This window comes from Fundulus heteroclitus, chromosome 4 (genome assembly GCF_011125445.2).
Source record: "Fundulus heteroclitus isolate FHET01 chromosome 4, MU-UCD_Fhet_4.1, whole genome shotgun sequence".
Taxonomy (NCBI): Eukaryota; Metazoa; Chordata; class Actinopteri; order Cyprinodontiformes; family Fundulidae; genus Fundulus; species Fundulus heteroclitus.
In genome coordinates, this window is record NC_046364.1 from 13,932,080 (window position 1) to 13,954,146 (window position 22,067).

Consider the following 22,067-nt stretch of genomic DNA (forward strand, 5'->3'; position numbering starts at 1 on the left):
ATAAAGTAAAAAACAACAACCTTGGAGTTATTTTTGACCAAGACATGTCACTTAAATCCCATAATAAACAGGTTTCCAGGGTTTCCTTTTTTCACCTCCGGAATATTACTATAATTAGAAACATTCTGTCCAGGAGTGATGCTGGAAATCTAGTCCATGCATTTGTTACTTCAAGGCTGGACTATTGTCAATTATTTACTATCAGGAAGTCCACAAAATGCAGTTCAAAGTCTTCAGTTGATCCAAAATGCTACAGCGAGAGTTTTGATTAAAATCAAAAAGAGGGATCATATTTCTCCAATTTTAGCTTCCCTTCGTTGGCTTCCTGTTAAATCAACAATAGAATTTAAAATTCTCCTTCTAACGTATAAAGCCCTTAATAATCAAGCTCCATCATATATCAGAGCTCTGATTACCCCGTATGTTCCTAACAGAGCACTTCGCTCTCAGACTGCAGGTCTGCTGGTGGTTCCTAGAGTCTCTAAAAGTAGAATGGGAGGCAGATCCTTTAGCTATCAGGCTCCTCTCCTGTGGAACCAACTCCCAGTTTTGGTCTGTGAGGCAGACACTCTGTCTACTTTTAAGACTAGACTTAAAACTTTCCTTTTTGACAAAGCTTATTGTTAAAGTGGCTCGTGTTACCTTGAGCTATCTCTATAGTTATGCTGCTATAGGCTTAGGCTGCTGGAGGACATCAGGGCCTATTTTCCTCCCTCGGCTGAGTTCTCTAACTTGCATTCTTTGTTGTTATTTCAGCTTTTATTTTTTTGTTCTCTATCATTTTTTCTTCATAGTAGGTACACCTGGTCTGGTGTTCTGTTAGCTGTGACATCATCCAGGAAGACAACATCCCATATAGGGATTAATGGGTAAATGTATAGGGCGGATGGGTAACTAGATGGATGGACGGGAGTTTGTGCTACATTCTGTTTCTTTTTTCATACTTATCATGATGAAGACACTCAATCAGAGCCATATTTTTCTACCCTCTCCGGACTACAGAGAGGCTCAGCAAACAGCTGATAGAGAAGTTTCTGAGTTGTTGCAACATCCTTCCTATAGAGAAACTGGCTTTAAATGACATGCAAAAGCCCTGCAGGCTTTAGGGAGAAAAACAACAAACAGAAGTGTTGGGAACTCACTGGCTGCTCACTAGCTTCTCACGTATGGTGGAGAAATCCATTGGCTTCTTAATGACCTTCCTGTAGCCAGGGACAGATTTCAGGTTGACTGGCGAGAGAAAAGGCCATGCATCCTGATGCCGCTCCAACTCTGCAAGAAGTACTCTGTAGGGCACACGAACGCAAAGACAAGAATTGGTTTAGCGAAATAAAAAGCTCTTAATTTAAGAAAGGAGTTGGCTTTTAATTTTTTTCTTCAAAGCTTCAAACAGATTTTCATGTAAAATCCACAATTTGAGGCACTCTGCAAAAACACTTTATGAAAAATATAGATGTATTCCAAGATTTTATAACAATACACAATTCACAATATTAGTTTAAAAAGCAGACTATCATCTACATAAAATGTGAACTCTTTTACAGCTTTACACAAAAGTAACACTTTCCTTGCTTTTTATGCATAATCAGCTGTTGATTAGCCCATGACTATCACTGCACTCAATTACAAACTAGGACACTGGGACATTTCTCTACTTTATATTTAAGGCTAAAGAAAGTATGTAAGTAAAAACAATCTTACTCAAATTAGACTTTATGGTTTATGTGTACAGTGCTGAGTAAAAAAATAAAGTCAAAGTTAAATATTCCTAACTTAGATAGGTTTTCCAGCTTTGGAATTATGTGCAGCAGCTATATATATATATATATATATATATATATATATATATATATATATATATATATATATATATATATATATATATATATATATATATATATACACAGGTACCAACCAATTTGCCATGGGCCAGTATTAAGCCCCTGATAACTATAACACAACTAATCATTTCCTGGTACCCTTCTTCCTGTGACTTATTGCAGTACAGACTTTCATAATATTTTCACAGCTTCTGATTTCAAAGTACTTTTGTGTTTCTCAGATCCAATCAGATGTCGAAGTTGAATGGCAAGTTTGTTAAACCTCCAGTTGCGTAACTGGCCTGATATTTGCGAAGGAGCATTTCCTACCAATCTAAAGGAGAATAATGATTTATATTTTTTTTCTAAAGTAATGTAAGAACAGTGTTTAGTGTTTTAGTCTTTTTTTTTCCAAAACCAACTCTTGGATTAAGACAATCTTAGAATCAAACAAGATCCATTTAATTTTTATTTCAACAAACGTTTCCAATTTTACTCCAATTAAACTGATATCAAACATAAAATATGTGAGGTTTTAAGGGTTGCCTGCAACAAACAATGAAAGCAAATCAAGAATTTATTGAATGAGCGCTGCTGGAAATGGAGGCTTCAATAATTTATAAGAATCATTCAACAACAACAACACAAGACAAGCGCACACAACCCAGGGACATATACCTGCATAGTCCCAGGTCCCTGTTGTTGTCTCTTGCCGTCTTGGCTCGTTTCACACACACAGGGCTCTCCTGATTGGCTGGTATCAGAGCAGGTGAACTCTCCTCTGTTTTTCTCTTTCTGCTGGTGTCTTTCGATCCTTTTTTGGGCGTGTTGCTGGCACTGGCTGGATCCTCCTCCGATACCTCTCCGTTACCCGCCTGCTTCCCGTTCTTCTTGGACTCACCGCCTTTCTTACTGCCTCCTCCGCTAGAAGCTACAGTTTTGGCTGGAGGCTTTTTGGTCTTGGGGGATGGACCACTTGCCTGTGTAATTGAACAGTTAATGGACACAATCTTTAAAAGGGTTACCTTGAGCTTATATTGATCAACCCACTCCTATAATTACAAAGTTTGCATGGCTTGGAAACTAATGGATTTAAGGAGACCACTGGTGTTGCTATTTCTGTTAGCAGACCCACTGTTAAAGATGGCGTGGATTAAAAATAATTGATGTGGGCCTGATTACATTATTCACATACCGTTGAAATGCAGGCTGGACAGTACCAGTCTCCTTCTGGGATGCTGGTGATCTTGGGTTTGTGACAGTAAGTGTGACACCCTTTGTCACAGCCGTCACACAACAGGAGAAGGTCCTCATTATCCCCTTTCTTGCATATCTGACAGTACTAAAAAGAGAAAGCCCGTCCATTAAAACAAGAAGACAATTCCTGAAATAAGGCCGTTTTCCATTTTGGGAGCATCTTCTTACCACTTTCATAATAGACCTTTCCCAGGCGATAGACTTCTGCAGCTGCTGGATGCACATGGCCAGCTGGGCGGCACTACGGACCTCACTGAGAGCCTTCCTCCACACCTTCATGCCGTGGGCCACCTCCTCCTCGCCGCTAAGAGAGGACAGAAAGATGAGCACCAAAATAGCGCAATAAAAACAAGAATAGGTGGGTCTGCTTTTCATACAAGCTGTTTGGCATCAGTTGTAAAAAGTTGCGAGCAAGACAGCAGATCATTATGAGCTCTGGCTGTGCAGAGACAGGCATGAGGGTGTAAGGTGCCGGGGAGAGGTACACACCCATTCTGTCAGGTTAAAGGCACGCTCATGCAGAAGGTTTGAGGGTTTGTTAAACTCCGGAAGCCAAAAAGTGTGCTCATAATCAACGTTACAGAGGAACAACACCATGCAGATGATTATAGGAAACAAAAGTCCAAACAACAGTGAACAATGACGATGCACAGGAAAACGAAAAGAGTGGAGCCTCTACCGCTATCCCCCGTTGAAAACAACCCATAACTCGGTGAGAGCAAACAAAAAAAAAACAGATGTACACAAATGGGACAAGCGGCAAAACATCTGCTGTTAAAGCAACCAAGACCCTCAGTTTTGGGGGTGACATGGGAAACAAAAAGCACAGACAGAGAGAGGAAGGGGTCTTAGTGGGAGAGTGGGTAGCTTTGGTTGGAGAAATGACCTACCCTTCCCTGTCAGCACTAGTGGATGGGGCGGGGGCAGGGACAGTGACCGTACCCACATTATCCAGCCTGATCTGAATGGTGGTACCTAAGGGGCTCCTCAGGTACCTTCTCTCGATGTTGCGCTCCAGATCGGCCAGACGTGTCACTGCTATGTCCAGCGGGTTGTCTGGGTGACGCATCACCCCGCCCTTCTCTCCGCGCTCCTCCAGATGCTCCTTGGAGTCCTTATCTCCTACGCTTCCCGGAGCCGGGGTTGACTTAGTGGGGGGCTTGTGCTCGTAGTACACCAGATCCTCCCGCTCGGACTGAGGGTCTGGGTAGGTCCAGCCCTGGATGGGAAAATCATCTGTTATGTCTTTTGATTTGATGTCATTTAACGTGATTAAAGCTGATTTCTTCTAATTTGGCCACATCACACAAAGGAGGATTTCCCTAATTCACCTTGACCTGCAGGCTGGCCGCAGTGACTTTCCTCTCTAGTTCCTCCACCTGCTGCAGCACAGCAATGTCCATCTCCATGGCCTGTTCCTCCACACACCAGCCCCGCACCGACTCCACGCTGACCTGGCTCTCCTCAAGCTCCCGGAGCTCAATCATGGCCACTAGATGAACGACACGGCAGACACTGATAAGTTACAGGCTCACACACAAACGCACTCGCGTCACACACCGGAACTGGTACGCGCGCTGGAAGACCCGTTGCAGGACTCACCGTCTTTATGTTTGGTGCAGACCTGTGGGATTATCTCCAAGTACTTCTGCATCTGCCTCTGGAGGCATCGTTCCCTGATTCCTCGAGTGTGGAGAGCTTCAACCAGCAAGCGCAGCTCTTCGATGTGACACACTCGCCACCAACCTGTCAGCAGTTCTGAGACAATGAACACGCGCGTTAGCTGGAGCTCTATGGACATGCATCTGTGAGAAACGTTGTGTTGCAAAAACTGTCCAGACTAAATGATCCTGATAGTAACGAATACATTTCAATTACACTGCAAAAATAGATCTAAAAATAAGTAAAATGTTCTTAAAGTTAGTGTATTTGTCCTTGATTTGAGCAGGTAAATAAGATGATTTGCCAATGGAATAAGATTTGTGCTCTTAAAACAGGAACAATTCATCTCCATCGTCTTATTTCAAGTGCAGGATGTCTAATTATCTTATTTTAGGGGTCAACATACTTGTTCCATTAGCAGATAATCTTATTTACCTGCTCAAATCAAGGACAAATACACTAACTTTAAGAACATTTTACTTATTTTTAGATACATTTTTGCAGTGTAAAAGCTGGTGTCTCGTTCATGAACAATGCTTCGGGGGTCACTCACCCTCTGGAATGGGCTGAGGTGCGGGGTGGTCCAGGGACTTTGGGATCTCCAAGGCGGGAGAGGGCATAGAGGAGCTTTTCTCAACGCGGGGTATAGGTGACTCGCTCTTACTAGAGACGCTTGCTGTTGTGTTGCCCTCCAGAGAGTGACCCGGCATGGGGCTGGGGCTGCTGCACAGAGGCAAGCTGGGACTTATCATGCCACTAGGCCAGTTGGCAAAAGAAACCCCGAGCAACGAGCCCCCAGACTTCAACTAAAACAAGGAGATAAACAGACATGTAGTAAAACTGGAGATGAAGCCTCCATACAGTTCGGTTTGACGTCATTAAAAGCATCAGCCTTACCTGCAGGGTAGACAGAGGGTAGTTGAGGAAACCAGTCGGGTGATGCGGGCTAGCCGACGCAGAGGCAGCGGAAGGAGTGAGAGGAAGGGCAGGGGAAGGAGGTGGAGACCTGGGTCTGCAAGGTGTTGAGGACGCCTGAGGAGAGCCGCGAGGCGCTCCTGGCGGGGGAGTGGTGAGAGAGGAGAGGTCACAAGGGTTGCGAGGAAGTAGACTGAACCAGTGGCCGCTCCTCTCTGTCAGAACTCTGAGCAGCTGGTCGTTGGCTTGGAAAACCAGGTGCGGGGATGGGGCGGGGGAGGACGTCGGAGGAGTGTTCCCTGGGCTTTCCTGTGGAGCCGGCAGGCCGGGGAAGGATAAAGACGTTGAAGCTGGAGGAGGGATGTTCGTAGTGTCATTAGTGGTCACCGAGGAAGGAGTCAATGCTGCTGCTGGCTCGGGAGTATTGTGATTGGGGGAGGATAATGTTCCTTTTTTGGAGGCATTAGGAATGCTCGTGGGACTGCTGCTTTGTCTCGCATGCGACCTCTCCTTCTCCTCCGTCCTTAGAGATTGTTTGCTGACGTCCTTGCCAATGTCCCGGAGCGTGCACAGTTTGGAAACGAAGCCAGGCTGCTGGTAGAACAGAGTCGGAGAGTTTTTCTTCCCCTCGTGTTCCTGATGCTCGTCTTTCTGTTGTTCCAGGCTCTGCGTCCGAAGCTTCTGCCCGTCGAGGTTGCTGGGTTTTTCCTTGTGCAGCTCAAACTCCTGCGGTTCCTCTTTTACCTTGACCTCTTCTGCAGCTCTTCTCCTCCTCTGCCGCTCCTCCTCCAGTTCCTCTGGGGCTGAGGAAAGAATGGGAGCGCAACACGCTTCAAACATCTTGAAATAGAACTGCTGTATGTTAAATCATTGCTGCTTTCTAAATAACATACTTTTCAAATTCCTTAAAGAGGATAAAAAGAGATGTGATTATTTATAGCAGCTCCTTCTGTGCTTTCTTTGAGATCAAACCTGTTTTTTGTGACATTTCTTTTATTCTACTGTGTGCGTGTTGTGCTGCCGCTACCTTCCCCGCTCTCCATTGCTTCAATGAAGACCCCTCCACAGTGGGGCAGAACCCAGTACCGGCGCCGATACCGGTCCTGTCCGTACATCATGGAGCGCAGAGAATGGGAAATCTCAAAGAGCTTTCTTCTGGTCTGATGATGTTGCTGTAAAGATAAATTTAACAATGAACGTAATATTTAAAACTAGTTCATTTTTAGGATAAACTGCCCAGCGAGGAACATTACGTATAGATGGACGGATAGTTGTGTCCCTAATGTTTTATCAAAATGTATTCAAAAACTAGGAGGAAATGTTCATGCTGACATGGAAATAAGCACTGGATAATCATGCATAGTACTGCTAAAAAAAACAACAACAACAGCAGTAATAACCACTGTTTCTGTGCTTTATCTCTTTGTAATTGACTTCCCAGGAGACTTTTCTAATCTGTGTGTTCTGCATGCAATCACACATTATTAGCAACAGCCAAGCATGCATAATTTTACTGTCGCCTTAAACATTTATGGTTACAGTAATTAGCTTCGTCATACCACAACACTCATTCTACAGGGGAGCGCACCTTAGCTAATTTCTCTATTTGCTTCTCCAGCTCCTCAACACTGGTGGCCTGGTCGACTTCGTCCTGATGTGAGGGGAAAAAAAGACAGTAGGTGTCTGTGAGTGATTTTTTTTTTTTTTTTAAAAAAAGGGTCAGCTTTAATAGGTAAGTGTTAAGATACATCCATTTTTGTTTTACCTCGTCAAACGTCTCCACCTTTTTAACCTTTTTAATTTCCTCCTCCTCCTCATCATCGTCCTCGTCTGCCTGGTCGTCGCTGTCGTCGTCTTCGTCGTCATCATCCTCGCTGTCCCCTCCCAGCTTCCTCTTGCGTTTGGCGGCAGAGGACGGGGTGCCGAAGGACGGGTTCTCTTCCACCCCCATGCTGGCCTCCCTCTTCCCAGTTCGCTTGGCATAAATGGTCCTCAGCCTGCGTCAACACGCACAACAAGCTCAGCGCGACTCTTTATTGAAAATAAAAATAAAACGTATTGTTCATAAAACTTACTTCTTCAGTTTTCCCTCCATAATGATCTTGTCTTTCCTCATGTTTGCCATTTGATCCAGATTCTTGTCAATTTCACTGCAGCAGAAAACACATTACTGTCCATTATACTTGTGCTTTCAATTACAGTTGAGATTAACTGGTAGCTATAGAGGCAAAGAAAAAAAACAACTTAATAGCCTGTTTCCCAGAGACCAAATTACTTGCACACTTTGTTTAAAATCACTGCAGATATCACCTCCTTCTGCAGCTTTATTAATTGTTCTCCACTTAATAAGAAATGAATAATTACTGCCTAGTGAAAAACTTTAACATTAAGCAAGATAAAGCCCTCGGTTGATACATAGATAAGTGCTGCACTTCTGTCTCTATGTTTTACTTCAGCAACCCTAGAGAGAAAGAAGAACTGAGAACGACGCAGAGCACTTCAGAACCACCAAGCATCATGTAACTAAAACAGAGAGTATTCGTAACAAATAAACAGCGATCAGCTGGTCCGTCCAGTTTTCAGCCAGTGTTTCCTCTCCTACCTGATAACAGCTTTACTGCAGGCCAGCTCGTTAGCCAGGAAGCCCAGAATGGAGGCTTTCTGGACAGGCGTGTGAGCCTGGAAGGCTTTGGTCTTCAGACTGAGGGCCAGAGGAGCCAGGTCTGTGTTGGCACAATGGGCACTCATGTACATTTGTAGCACCTCAGAGACGTTATCCCTGTTGATGCCAACGTTGGTTAAGTGGTCCCCCAGCATGGTTTTTGTCTGATCGTGAAGAGAGTTGACGAAACAGACAAAAAGGTTGTGTTATTTTCTCTTTTCAATTCAAGTTGATCCAACCTGTCAGGATATTTATCAGTTTCTTAGAGTTAATGATATATATATTTTTGACATGGTAAATGGTAAATGGACTGAACTTTCATGCTGACCACCCAAAGCGCTGTACACTAGAGCCTCATTCACCCAATCGCACTCACTAACGTGCACACATTCATACACCGAGACGTAGTAACATGGGTTACTAAACTTTAAATCTGTAATTAGAAACTGCTTACAGTACTAACTTATTAACAGTTACATTAACGTATAAAATATTTATTTAAATTGAGGAATGTCAAATTTCAACTTGAAATTTTATCTTTCCGCCTTTAATTATGAGCATTTTGCTTTACATAACTTTACATATGCTTGTTTTATGGTCATCATAATGCATCCTGTGTGCGTATTTTGTCCATTGCAGCAATTACAAACAATGCATAACTAACTTATAAAACCTAAAATGACTCCTTATTCAAACTGAAAGTTTTCACCTTTTGTCCAGGCGGCAGACCGGGATCGCAGACTGCTAGAGAGAGCAGTTTGACCAAAAGGTCTTGAACTTGGCCCATGCTGTCGCCCACATTGAGCAAGCCCTCCTGCAGCATTCCCAGGGTGGGAACATCTGCATTCAAATCAAGTCCTAAGACTTTTCCAAAGCCCCTCAAAAACTGCATCAGCATCAGGCAGTCCGACACGGCTCGTCCGGGGAGGATGAGGCCAGGAATCCGGGAGAACTCTGGGAGAGGCTGGACACAGGAAAACAGGGAAAGTTGAGGGAGATGGCTGCTGTTGGGGCTCACCTGCTAAATCTAATGTAAACAACAGGACCTTTTAAGGTAATATACAGGTGGCATTACAATATAATCAAAAAGATGAGTTATTTCAGTAAAGTATAAATATATATATATATATATATATATATATATATATATATATATATATATATATATATATTCCTTTAGTATATAGATTCATTTCACACACAGTCATATAATTAAAGCATTTAAATTCAGTAAGTTGTTGGATGATTACGATGATACAGGGGATTTTTGTCCACCTTTTTCTATCACAATTTTTTCTTCCCCTCAAATGTCCATTAATATGACAAGAAACAACGCCCCTGTACACAGCCAGTTTTGTTTTTAGTGATGATCTTTTGTGGCTAAAACACTCCTTCTGGTAGCTGCCAACGACATATGTAATTTTTTATCTTGATCTTATGTACTTATGTAATTCTGTTTTCCCAGAAACCGAATTGTGGGTTTTCATTAGATGCAAGCTATGATGGTCAAAATGAATACATCACTCTGTGTTTGAAGAATCCGTCTATGAGTTTCACTTATTGAATTGATTTACTGAAATGAATCAATTATATACTGGTGTATTAAGATGCACCTGCATATATAATACAGAGCAGAAAAACAGTTGTGAGACAATGTAATATGTGTGGACTTCACATCATGGTGACTTCCCGGTTTGTTTCCACAGCCTGTGCTTTATTATGCGGTTCTTTGATTTAACCACTAGGGGGAAGGCATGTCCAAAAATTCACAATCATGTGAGACTGACCCAGGAAAAGGTTCCACTAACTCAGCTATAACAACAACAACCACTCTATTACTCCCAGCACACCACCAGCACTATCACTAATGCGACTGATAACAGTGTTTATTACATTCTTTTAATCACCAACCTTATGGTCAGAAAGACACATATCTTCATTCGGCTTCTTCAGCTCCCTCGCTATCTCCAGCTCTAGTCTCCGTTGCTCCAGTTTACGCTCTTTGTTCAAGCGCTTCTCGTCCCTTTTCTCCTGCCGCAAGCGTTCGCGCTCCTAGAGAGTCCAAAATTTGGGGGGGGGAGCATTAGGGAAAGCGAAGCAAGTGTGTGCGTTTGTGTGTGGAACCAGACCAGGGGCTTTGCATGACTTTGCTGAGCAGTGTTAGAATTCAGCCCTAATACTGCTGCGCATTCGGAGGAAAAGTGCTTGAGGGCCAGAATCCTTTAACTCGGTGTGAGTGTAGAGGGAAAAAGAAGAAAAAAAAAAAGAAGAAGTGAAAGTTTGCAATGGAAAGAGAGAAAGCAGGAATTCATGGAGAGAATAATGACTTTGGCCTATTTTATGGCGGCGGCCATGTGGATGTGTGTGTTTCTGCAATCAGTCGTGTGCATGTGAACTACCTCTGCTTTCTTGCGAGCCTCAACAGCCTTCATCAGCATTACATGTTGCCTCCTCCTTTCCCTCTCCTAAAATGGCAACAACAACAACAAAAAAAAAAAAAAGAAAAGAGCGGACGCATTAAGCAGCTCGCACTGTACAAACAGCACTCAAGGTCGACTGAGTTGCTTATGTATTAATGTAGAACTGTGAATTAATTAGAAGGCACCATACGCGAACAAACACAGAACAATGCTTCACATGTATACACTTTTCACATGTATGGTGGAAGCATAAGTGAACAGTACGGTAGTACAATGACAACCAAAAAGCAACACATAGATGCGATACAAAGTAGATGTGATGACAGGCTCGAGAGAAAAAAAAAAAAAAAAAAAAAAAAAAAAGGAAAAAAGAAGCAGCTCGAATCGGTGACGGCGCGTCTAAACTAAAGCTGACACAACAAAAGCAACAGAATGCTAGTTCCAACAAGTCGCCTGACGTGCCACACGGCCGTTGTAATCAGAACAACAATAACAGGGGGGCGGGGGGGATTTTTTTTTTTTTAAATTACGCGAGTCAATGCTGATCTTCATTTTCAGCCTCCTTCCAGTAATATTTGGTGAGGGAATGACAAAGAGGAACGGATAGTTAAAAAAGCAGCAACAAACTGAGCAGTTCCACTTCAGTGGTTTTGGCAGCTGAAGTATTAGCACAAAATATGACTGCTGAGGATGAGATCTGTGTTATTCTTTGGTGCAAGATATGCTGCCGACTGCAAAAGGCCACAGGACTTACTGGTGACTGACTATCGTTTCATTTGATCTCTTTTGCGGTTTCCTGTTCCTCTGTGTCAGCCCGTCATTCCCTCTGTGATCCACCAGGTAGACACAGCTGCCACTATTAGGGGTTTACCAAGAACTTTTCCAGCACGTAGAGACGAAAACAGGCTGATTGTGAGGATTGTCTTATCATGGTGATAAACACACACAAAAAAAAAGCCGGACACCGCAAGGTCTGCTTTGTAGCAATTTTTCCTTTTCTTCATTTGATTTGTGCCACAAATGTAAAACTTACAAAAATAAAACAGGAAGAAGAGGAAACGAAACCCGCACATTCTTTTAATCTTAAAAACCTTAAATATAAAGGGACTTTACGACAACAAATATGCTTCGAGTGGCAACATTATTTCACGCGCCTCACTTTGAAGGTATAAGTGGGGCGAGGCAATGATTTCCTCATTCCTTTTAAAAAAAACTGGATAGGCAAAACTTCAGATTCAGCTGCAACTGTGTATCATGAGTGAAAAAAAGGTCTACAAGCAGGAGAGCCAGGCCAAAAATAAAACACACTACTCAGAACCATATTTGTCATCGTGGTGGACTTAAGTATGCTCTCATTCTTCTGTGCAATGGGTCCGCTGTGAAACTAAAGTTCAAACTGTGGGGGGAAATGTGCCTGGAAGGGCCGCCACCACGGCGACAAAATGACTCCCAGTAGCTGTTTTCATTCTTTGTGCAAAAAAAGTACAGGAACAGTGAATGACAGAGAGGCTGGCATGGGGCAGGTTAAAGTCCAGAGCTCTATGGACTGCAAAACAGATGCACGGACGAACAGACACAAGCTCGATCTCTGGGCTGAAATCGTCAAGCACTCATGGGTAACACAGGCTACTCCGATACAACAGTTAGACGATGTGTGTGATGGATGGAAAGTCCTCGAGCTCTCTCTCTCTCTCAGACAGTGTGTGTGGATTGCCGAGCAGTCTTTGCAATGCATTCTGAGTAGAAGGGGGGAGGCATGGGAGGGGGAGGGGGACAGAAGCTGCCTGGCCACCGTGACAGGGTCAGTTGTCCCTCAGGACGAGCAGATGGAGGCAGCATACTGACTCTTTTTCTCTTTTGTTGGTTTTGCTGGAAAGCCATGCAGAAGAATGTAGTATGACAGCAGCCAGTGCTACACTTAATGCATTGCTATGACAACCATAACACAACCAGTTACACGATGCAGGTGTTAGATGTACAAAAATAAACATACCCATACCATATCTAGTCTATGCCTCTCCAACTCCTGGCAGAGAGAGTTGGCAAAGTATTATGGAACAGAAGTAATCACCAATACCAATAAGCAAGGAGTTCAAACACAGAGAAAACACTGGAGCATGTCATTAAAAACACATGTTCTGGCTCTAATCTCATTCACCCATCAGATTCTCACACATCCAGGTATAGTATTGAGATTTACGCTGCCACACACACACATTCGAGGATGTTTAAGGTAGATCAGGCATGGGCTGGTTTGGTTGATTAGCGATTTAGTCTGCAAGCCGTTAAAATCCTCCGTCCTAAAATCTAACGTCGTTCTAATGAGATGCCGGAGTCGCTGTCGATTTCTAGCAAAGCATGGAGCGTAGAGTAACAAAACGCTGCCCCTCGCCTACTTATTAGTGCACACTGCCAGTCAGCTGGCTGAAAAAGGCACATTTCTCTTGCTTACAAGCAGAACAAATTAAGCTGTTTGACGCAGGCAGCTTTGGTGCTGTAATTAAAAGAACACACCCATTATCCATACTAACATAGCTTCGCTTTAAAACTACAATTGGCAGACGGCAATACGTTAAGCAGCAGACTACAGGCTAGCTTTCTGAGCTAATGGCAGGGTCATGCTCTCACCATTACACCACAGCGACTAGAACAGTAAAACGTTATTGGGTTCTGTGCAATAAGTGCCCGAAAAATGCTGCTAAATTTGGCTGGGGTTGAGTTTACATTTTTGTTTTACCAGACAAATCGAAATATTAATAAGTAAATAGACTGGTAAACAAAGAGTCTTCACTTTAATTGCATTAATTGTTGTTTTGCTTGTTTACATAGAAACAATTAGATCTTGATTTACACCTTTTTAATTGTTTTTTTTTTATGTAAACACTGGGACAGAGGGAAACGTGGTGTTTTTTACTCAAGGGGAGACTCTCCTACCAGCCCATGCCTACAGTAAATGCTTTTCTACAGTGGTAAACAGTGCACTAGAGAGTCTAAGAAAATTATACTAAGAGCCTACCTGGTGTTTAAGAATCTCCGCCTGCTGCCTCCTCAACTCTTTCTCCTTGAAAGCAAGGCAGAAATGACAGTGGAAGAATTAATATGCTTCCCTCCTGTTAATATTGTGAAAATCACTACTGACAGAAGGAATTTTAACTTATGTTAAACGCTACTTTTCATTTGTTTGCTTCCTGCCTTTCACGCAAAAGAAGCCCCATTATACGCGTTTAATTTACATAATCATTCTGATTAAAATAGGTGCATTATAATTTATCCTTGTGTGATTTACGCTGAAATGTAAACATACCTTTATGCGTTTCTCAGCCTCTAATATTTTGGCATTGGCAGCTTCTTCCTTCTTTTTCCGTTTGGCCTATGAATAAAGATTACAGTGACAGGAACACATCAATCAGTCTTGGTTGAGAGCTTTGTTGCACGTAAAGTGACTGTTTGCAGTTTTCTGGCTTGAGTAAAGATTTCGACGCTCCTGAATGCCAGTCAAATTTGTAAAACAGAGGGAATGAATAATGTATCTCTTTAACGTGTAATTGTGAAAATGTTGAAGCCTCCTGTTAAGTGTGGCTTGCCAACCGTGTCAACTCAAAATTGATTTAGTCCTGTTAAAACACTTTGAAGCTCATACAGAATAATTGTGTGCGTCTGCAGATGTGTGAACGCAGACGAGTGTGCAACTCGAAATGTGTGTTTGCGTGTGGCAAACAGCACTTTCTTTCCTCCCCCTGACCCATTTATGCTAAACTGTTACTGTTGTCTGATAAAAAAAAAAAAAAAACTTTTCTGTCCAATTTAAATAAGGTCTGAAGAGGCAGCAACATCCATTTTAATATTCAACACCCGTCAACCAAGACCAATTTAGCATTAGTTCCATGTGGAATTACGCCTAAGAAGACGCAGCTCCCTCCAATGCATGCTGCTGTTCAGTAATGAGCTTTAGGAAGATTAAAACACTATGGACTTGGGGGCTCCAGCTATCCAGGAATGCTCTGCTTAATCAGAGGTGCTGCCGGATCAGATTCTCTACCTCCAAAATTTGCTGCGCTCTCAGTTCTTTCTCCATCCGAATCTGCTGAATGCGCTTGATCTTTTCCTGCAAAAAAAAAAAAAAAAACCCAACAACAATAACAAAAAAACACTATAATCTCTTAATAGTTTAGACAGCGGAAGACATCCACTGACAAAATCTCTTTCCAACGACTCGGTTTTTGAAAGATTGAAAAAGGATAGAGCGAAATTTACAAGTAGAAGTAATAACAGTAATTGGAAAGTAGAGGAGGGTGACAGAGATCAACATTTAACAGGGGATAGCGTGCTTAAGATTCAAAGGAAGGACGGAAAGGAGAACGAGACAGGAAGACATCTCTTCAGCACGCACCTGCTGCTTGAGGATCTTGATCTGTTCCTTCTGCTTCCTTCGCTCCTCTGCCGCCATGATAGCTGCAAAGGGACAAGGCAGTGTTTTATCGTCCTCCAGAAAAAGGATGAGTGCCACCGTTTACATTTATGAGAATGAACATGAACAGACGTGCTTGTACTGAGATCGCATAATGCGGGCGGCTGCGCTTTTCGCGCTGAGAATGAGTGAGAAACGCAAACACAAGAACAAAGGTTCAATTAAAACGATGTGTTGGTAGTAAAAATAAACAAGGTGAAAATAAAAGGGAGAAGCAACTGAGAAAAAAAACAACCTTTGGAGTTTTTAGGACTGATAGTCAACCCCGATAATCGATCAATGTTCCACTAGTGTTTAGGTTTTTATAATTGTTAAAGCATTCCTGTGAACAGTTCATCCATGATTTTATTACATCTCGGCTTACCACACTCAGCATTTATACTTACATATACATATTTGGTTTTAAACATTCAAATTAATAAACCTGTGATTCTTTAAACCTATTGAATTGTGTAATTATATTTGAGTCAAATTCTAGTAGTAATGTTAAAATGATTGGAGAATTAATTAAAAAAAATACAATGTCTTGACTAAATCTTGGTATCCTCAATTTCAACACTAATGTTTGTGTCCTTTAATCAAGCAACATTGATTGGGACATCCATTCTAATTTTTAATCTGAGAAGATTTTTATAGGACATATTTCACCTAATTATTTTATTTCCTTGTGCATGTATAGAAATAAAAGGTCACATATTACAAGACAGTTAAAAAGTTGGACAAACTTGTGCTTCGTTACAACTCATTCAAGTATAAAAATAAAAATATTTTTTAAATAAAAATAAAAGCCTTCAGTTTTCCTGATTTCAGAGTTTGGGTACAAATAAGGTTTGTTATGTTGATTCCAATTATTTTTTCTTACATTAGTGTTTAAAATACTATTGCATAAGATGAATTAATTTCATGCCATAGAGAGTAATTAGTGTTACACATTTATAGGAAGTTTAAAGAGTGTATAATAACTCAAAAATTAAAGAAAGCAGTTTAAAAGTGACCAGATGAATGCTTGAGTTTGGTTCATCTTTAGATTATACTCTGAAGCTGCCAGCAAAAACAGCCATAACTCATAAATATTTTTTTTAAAGTAAACGACTCTAAGAAACCCAAAGGTGACCATATGAAATGCTTTGTATTTCAGCTAAGCTTCATATCAAACTAAAACAAGTAATAACTCGGCTAAGCAAATTGTATTTAACTTTTTGAAATTCATCATCATGCATATCCAAAACACAAAACAAAAAAATCTATAAGCATAATGAGCTATCAGCATGGTAGCAAAAAGATTAGAGTAGGGAGAAGATTAAAGCTTGTGCTTTAAAGACGAACATCGACACAAACAAAGGCTGTAAGAGCAGCATGAGCTCCCCAAAAGGTCCTGCCGGTATTCATACTGCACTCATTCAGATCAAAGAAGTTCGAAGTGACAGTCTGACCAACTGAATAACCTGCACCAGCATGTTTTTACCGCGCCGTGCTCTCTCACCTTGCTGTCTGCGAGCTTCTTTGGCTGCACGTGCCAGCGCCTGCTTTTCCAGTTTTCTCATCAGTTTCATCTGGGCAGCCTGTCGGGCAATTTCTGCACAGACAAGAAAGAAGAGAATTATCAGTGATAAACTTCAGGGGAATACCTACAACCGCAGCGTTGCAAGTCTTCTTTTGTTGCTGTTGTGGTTGAACTGTTTGAGACATTGCTGGTTATGATAGATGTTCGAAACTTTTGAACCTGCCCAACCATTTTTTAAGTGTTAAGGTGTTAGTGGAATCCAGTTCTTATCAGAGCCCTTAAAAAGCTCAATAATACATAACTAAAAAGTAAACATTTTACTGGTAGGGAAGCAGCTCCATAAACACAAATGTAGTTGATATAACAACCACAAAAACAAAACAAAAATTAATAAAAGCAAAACTTTCCAGCTTGTGCTACCTGCATAAGAAACGGCTGATTGATGGTCTGCCTATTTACGATAAACACATCTCAGGGCTCATTTCCTGTTCTAACCTTGAGCTTCCAGCTTACGCAGAAGCTTGACCTCACTGGGGCTGGGACCTTCGGTAACAAGCGGATCGCCCACGTTTGGGGGTCGTCCCTTCCGCCGTCGACCACTTTTGGTAACGTCGGCCGCTAGCTGCCGCTCTGAGTTCGGAGGACGACCTCTCCGGCCCTCCATTGCCAGAATACGAGGAACGACCTCTTCTTCCTTCAACAGGCTCCACTGTAAACCCTGGAAAAAAAACAGAATAAAGTGGAGATGGAGATATTGGAGAGGACAAAGCGAGCTGAAAGAGTTAAATTTCACTTTTTAATTTAAGCTAGCTAGACGTATTTGTTTTCACATTACTGAAACTGAATTAGATCATTTTTACTATTAAAATAAAGAAATAAATTATAATATATGACTTTAAAATAACTTTTACATTGCATCTGTTCTGTTTCTCTTTCCCTCACAAATGTACTTTACATATCTATGTTTTCATTTCTGCTTCAAATAACACACACACCTACTTTCTTGTTTAAGGCATTGCATCACTGACAAAGCACTGTGCACAAAGTCTTTACCCACACCTTTTTCCTTTGTATTTTGCCTCCAAACGCCAGACTTTCCTGTGTTTTACTCAAGTGTTGTTGATCAATCTTTGTGCACGCTCTATGCAGGGCTTTTAAAGATCTTTGAACAATGGCTGCTGTTTTACTCAGCTTTCATAAAAAAAAAATAATCATAAAAGCCTAAAATTATTGAAAACCTATTTTCATTTGTTTCTGATAGGAAAATAGATAAGGTTATTAAACGGAGAAGTATCAGTTTCAAAAAGTAAACAAACCACAAACGATTCATCTGTTTCTTAATTTGCATTTTAATAAAAAAAAACCTGGATGGCATATTGAAAAGTCATACCCTTTTCTAGAACTTTTATTGGCATTACAGCGTCGACTCGATCCCATCACCCTAATGATTAGCTCCCTTCACAGATTATTCATAAGATTCAAATCTCTGGCTGGGTCACTCCTAATTGTTAACAATACGCCCAGTCAGCAGAAAAACTGGTTAAATTACAAGATTTATTTTAACACTAAACCTGATAAGAGTATAAATATCATAGCCATTTGATATAGTGTACCCTGTGTGAGCACACTCTACCAAATGGCAAAAGGAAAAGTGGGAAATGTTACAGGGGAATGGATAAAAATTATTTTGTGACTATTTACAGTTTCAAGATACTTTAACTTTACATTTTGTCGCTTTAAAATCACAAATTTATAATAAATAATGTTTTGTGAATTTGATAGTCCCTGTAGCTTCTATGTTTTGTTGTGCTTGGGTGATTCATATAAAAACCAAACATGCTTCTGAAACTGCTTATGTCTTTTAGACTTTTAAACTTCAACCCATTCAATGTCTGCTTCCTGGCTAAAAAATGGACAAAGTGCTGCTTCTCAACCCTAAAAACTCATAACTTCTGTGGATTTGCCTCCCTCTGCTTCACCACAACCTGGCTCAGTGAGCATGCTTCAGACAACGCACATCTGACCCCGGGCTTCCAGATGTTTGGAGCGGACCACAGAGGGTTAAAAGAAAGGAGGTGAAATTTGTTTTTAGATAAACAAAGGTTGGAGTGCTGATGTCACAGTGTTACATAAGGCATGTAGGCCTCAACTGGAGTCTTCTTTTTTTTTTTTTTACAAACTGCAAACGGTTTTATTCACAGTGAGAGTTCTCATTTGTTCTGGCCGGTGTTTACATCCCACCACATCAAAAACTGAAAACCTCTGAGCCTGTGGTTAGGACTGTTAGGAAGTGGACTGATAAGTCAAAGCAGATGTTACCAGCATCCTTTGACTGCACAGACTGGTGCGTCTTTGAAGCTTCATCCACTGACCTGAATATATTTACTGCCTCTGTCACCTTATACCTCAGTTTTTGTGAGGACACGTGTGTGCAGACACCTTTCACACAGACACCAACAATAAACCATGGTTTATTTCACGTCTGAGGGGCCATGGGGAAACATGAAGAGGCTAACGGCAGTGCGAAAGGGGCCCTGTTCAACCAGATAAGGAAAAAAGCTCAAAGCAGCTAAAAAAAAAAAAAAACCCAGCAAGAAGTTGAAACACAGTTTTTCAACTAATGACCCAACTAGAGTTTGGAATCCTTGGAGAAACACCACGGCCAACAGGAGCTGGTCCACCCACCCTGAGCTCAATCCTTGTCTGACCTCTGCAGCTGCTCCTGCAGTAGAGGCACTGTTTGCAAAGCAGCCATTCACTCCACTCACCAACTCGTACACATCACAGTGACACAACAGAATCCCCATGCACCGATCACCCTCCCCCTTCAGAACCCCTACCTGAATGTAAGCTCTCTGTGGAAGATAAAATAGGCTCTTTCAGTGTCAAAAGACCAGGAAAGCACCAGAATCTGACAATGTCTGCCTCTCAAGCCTGAGAGCAGATCGGCAGACCGGTAGATGATGCAGTCAACCTGGGACTGCACTTAATCTTGCAACATCTCAAACACCCAGGAAGGTACACTACAATCCGGTTTATGGACGTCAGCTCGGCCTCCAACACCATCAAACCAGACATTCTCCTTCAGTAGCTCACCCAGCTCACAGTGCCAGCTTCCACCTTATAGAGGATCACCAGCTTCCAGACTGACCGGCAGCAGCAGGTGAGACTAGGGAGCATCTTCTCCTACACAACGGGTGGATCAGCTGGTCCACTGGTGCGGGCAGAATCGCCTGGATCCTGACTCAAGACAGTGGTGATGACGGTGGAGTAAGCTATTTAAACTATATTTTCTTCAAAACGTCAAGACATCTTTGTGGTTCATTCAGCCGATAACAGGAAGGTGGAATGGAGTATGATAAAGTTATTCTATTGCATTCTTTTAAGGTTGCCACCTCTGTCTGGGATGAAGCATGCCGGATATTAAAAAGTTGGTAGCCTCTAATAAGAGTTGCTAAAGATACCCTGTTTTGCACTAACTGCTCTCAAGCACACGATGTGACCTCTCCTCTGCTCCTAATATAAATAACTAATGATCGCTAACACCAGGAAGGTTTGAAAAAGGGTTAAATGCTCTTCTCCTATCTTCTTATACATATTTCATTCCTTGAAGGCAAACTAAAATCAGCTTTGGCAGGTGAAAGCCTTACAGAAACTTGAGACCAGAAAACCTTTGATTGGCGCATCTGTAAAAATGAATATAAAAACATCATTCAATGTCCAAAGGAAGACTCTTAGGAGGCCTATCATTCTAGAGTTTTAAATAGTCGTAGGAAAGACTGTATCATTTGATGAAAAACAAAATAGAAAGAAATGATGAGTGGATGAAGACTTCTGCACAGAACTGATACTGATACTGTAACATACGTATATGGTCACCTGTGGAAGTAATGTCAACTGATTATTACATTCTTCATGCACAGTGAGAGGCCTATAAACTTCGACTACTGAGGGTTTAGGTTGATTCCTATCAGTGACAGCGACTGCTGCACGGAGCTTTGACGGCAGCTAGATGAAAAGATGAACCGGGATCAGGGACAGAGAGAGAGAGAGGGAGATGAAAGGCAGTCACCTGGGGTCCTTCTCTGGCTTCATAGAAGTCACCAACCCTTATCTTTGCACTGAAGCTAAAATTATCACGCGTGATGCCACTTATTCCATTTCTGGACAGATACTAAAGAAGAGAAAATAATAATGGCGTTGGTTTAGGCAGGGAGAAAAAAAAAACGAGATCAGCGACATTGAAAAGCAACTGGGAGGCACTAGACTGGAGGAAGTCTACGGCAACAGTGCGTCTGTGCAGTGCTACTAATCATTATAAAAGCAAGGGGACAAAAAAAAGAGCAAAAGCTCTCAGGAGAGAAAAATGGATCTGACCTTGGGATGCACAATTCTGGCCCCTTTCTATTTATCTGCAGCATTGCTGGTCTTTTACTGCCTGCTGAATGACTAAAAGTGAGCGAATGTTACTGCATAGACATTTTTTTTTTGTCAGCGCTACATTGAGGCAGCTTGGACAAAAGCTATGCTTGAAATTTCAATGAAGCAAAACAGGAGACTTGGCACATTTGAATACTGAACAAATGGAGCAAAATTGTGCATCCCCTGAAACTAAGCATTAATCATTTCGGCGGCAGGGAGGGGTGAATAAAGTGGCACAGGAAGTGAATCTAAGAGTACCGTCTGTCACTATTAGGGTCATGGAAAGCGGGATGGGGGTGGGATTTGGGCTGGAGAGCAGCTGAAGCAGAAGCAGAGGCAAAGTTCTCTACTACTGATACACAAACACTTCTGTGAGCAAGCTGAGAATTCAGGTAGGAATTTACACACACACCAAAAAAAATAAAATAAAAAAATAAACCATGAAGCATGCTGTCAGCAATGACTGCCATTATATTTCTTATCATGAACCAATTTTTTTTTTTATTGGTTTGCCCACAAATTTGCAGGTGTATCACTAATGAGACTAAATGCGCCACAGTGAGAGCAAGATACCTTCATCACATCTGGGTACTGCCTTAGTTTCTTGCCACAGGGTGGGTAGTAGGACACCTCACCCTGCGGGCGTCCACCCACCGATTTGATTCTTGTTTCTCTCCGCCACCTAGGAGTGAGAATAAAACAGGTGTTCATGCGGCTTGTTCTCCACGTCGTGTATGAAGGCAGCACAATTTGAAGTGATTGCCAAGTGAAACTTCGACAAAATGTATTGTCTGGTTTTGAACTGCTTGCACGTACCCTAACTCCAGAGGTACCATCAACTCCTTTTCATCCATCACTCTCTTCCTTTTCCCTAAACCTGTAGAGGGATGGCATGAACCAACAGGAAAAATCAGAAAAACTGTAAGACCAGGCTCTT

The 22,067-nt window shown here is 41.8% G+C and overlaps 1 protein-coding gene across 13 annotated transcripts in view; it reads right to left on the reverse strand.

The window, feature by feature from the left end:
- baz2ba (bromodomain adjacent to zinc finger domain, 2Ba) overlaps window positions 1–22,067 on the reverse strand; it is a 78,536-nt gene that overhangs the window by 1,977 nt on the left and 54,492 nt on the right. For 3 of the 13 annotated variants that reach the window (XM_036136088.1, XM_036136087.1, XM_036136086.1), the window contains 27 exons: window positions 21,947–22,007; window positions 21,704–21,812; window positions 20,781–20,882; window positions 17,204–17,426; window positions 16,688–16,780; window positions 15,127–15,188; window positions 14,776–14,841; window positions 14,041–14,106; window positions 13,753–13,797; window positions 12,730–12,762; window positions 10,716–10,781; window positions 10,228–10,368; window positions 9,026–9,280; window positions 8,257–8,480; window positions 7,730–7,804; window positions 7,420–7,651; window positions 7,243–7,305; window positions 6,682–6,826; window positions 5,637–6,457; window positions 5,293–5,545; window positions 4,680–4,835; window positions 4,409–4,569; window positions 3,968–4,296; window positions 3,246–3,381; window positions 3,016–3,162; window positions 2,499–2,800; window positions 1,143–1,286 (listed from right to left, as the gene is read on the reverse strand). In XM_036136088.1, coding sequence (XP_035991981.1) covers window positions 1,143–1,286; window positions 2,499–2,800; window positions 3,016–3,162; window positions 3,246–3,381; window positions 3,968–4,296; window positions 4,409–4,569; window positions 4,680–4,835; window positions 5,293–5,545; window positions 5,637–6,457; window positions 6,682–6,826; window positions 7,243–7,305; window positions 7,420–7,651; window positions 7,730–7,804; window positions 8,257–8,480; window positions 9,026–9,280; window positions 10,228–10,368; window positions 10,716–10,781; window positions 12,730–12,762; window positions 13,753–13,797; window positions 14,041–14,106; window positions 14,776–14,841; window positions 15,127–15,188; window positions 16,688–16,780; window positions 17,204–17,426; window positions 20,781–20,882; window positions 21,704–21,812; window positions 21,947–22,007 — 4,510 coding nt within the window. The remainder of the gene's footprint in view (window positions 1–1,142; window positions 1,287–2,498; window positions 2,801–3,015; window positions 3,163–3,245; window positions 3,382–3,967; window positions 4,297–4,408; window positions 4,570–4,679; window positions 4,836–5,292; window positions 5,546–5,636; window positions 6,458–6,681; window positions 6,827–7,242; window positions 7,306–7,419; window positions 7,652–7,729; window positions 7,805–8,256; window positions 8,481–9,025; window positions 9,281–10,227; window positions 10,369–10,715; window positions 10,782–12,729; window positions 12,763–13,752; window positions 13,798–14,040; window positions 14,107–14,775; window positions 14,842–15,126; window positions 15,189–16,687; window positions 16,781–17,203; window positions 17,427–20,780; window positions 20,883–21,703; window positions 21,813–21,946; window positions 22,008–22,067) is intronic. The other 10 variants (XM_036136094.1, XM_036136091.1, XM_036136089.1 and 7 more) reach the window with 10 other exon arrangements.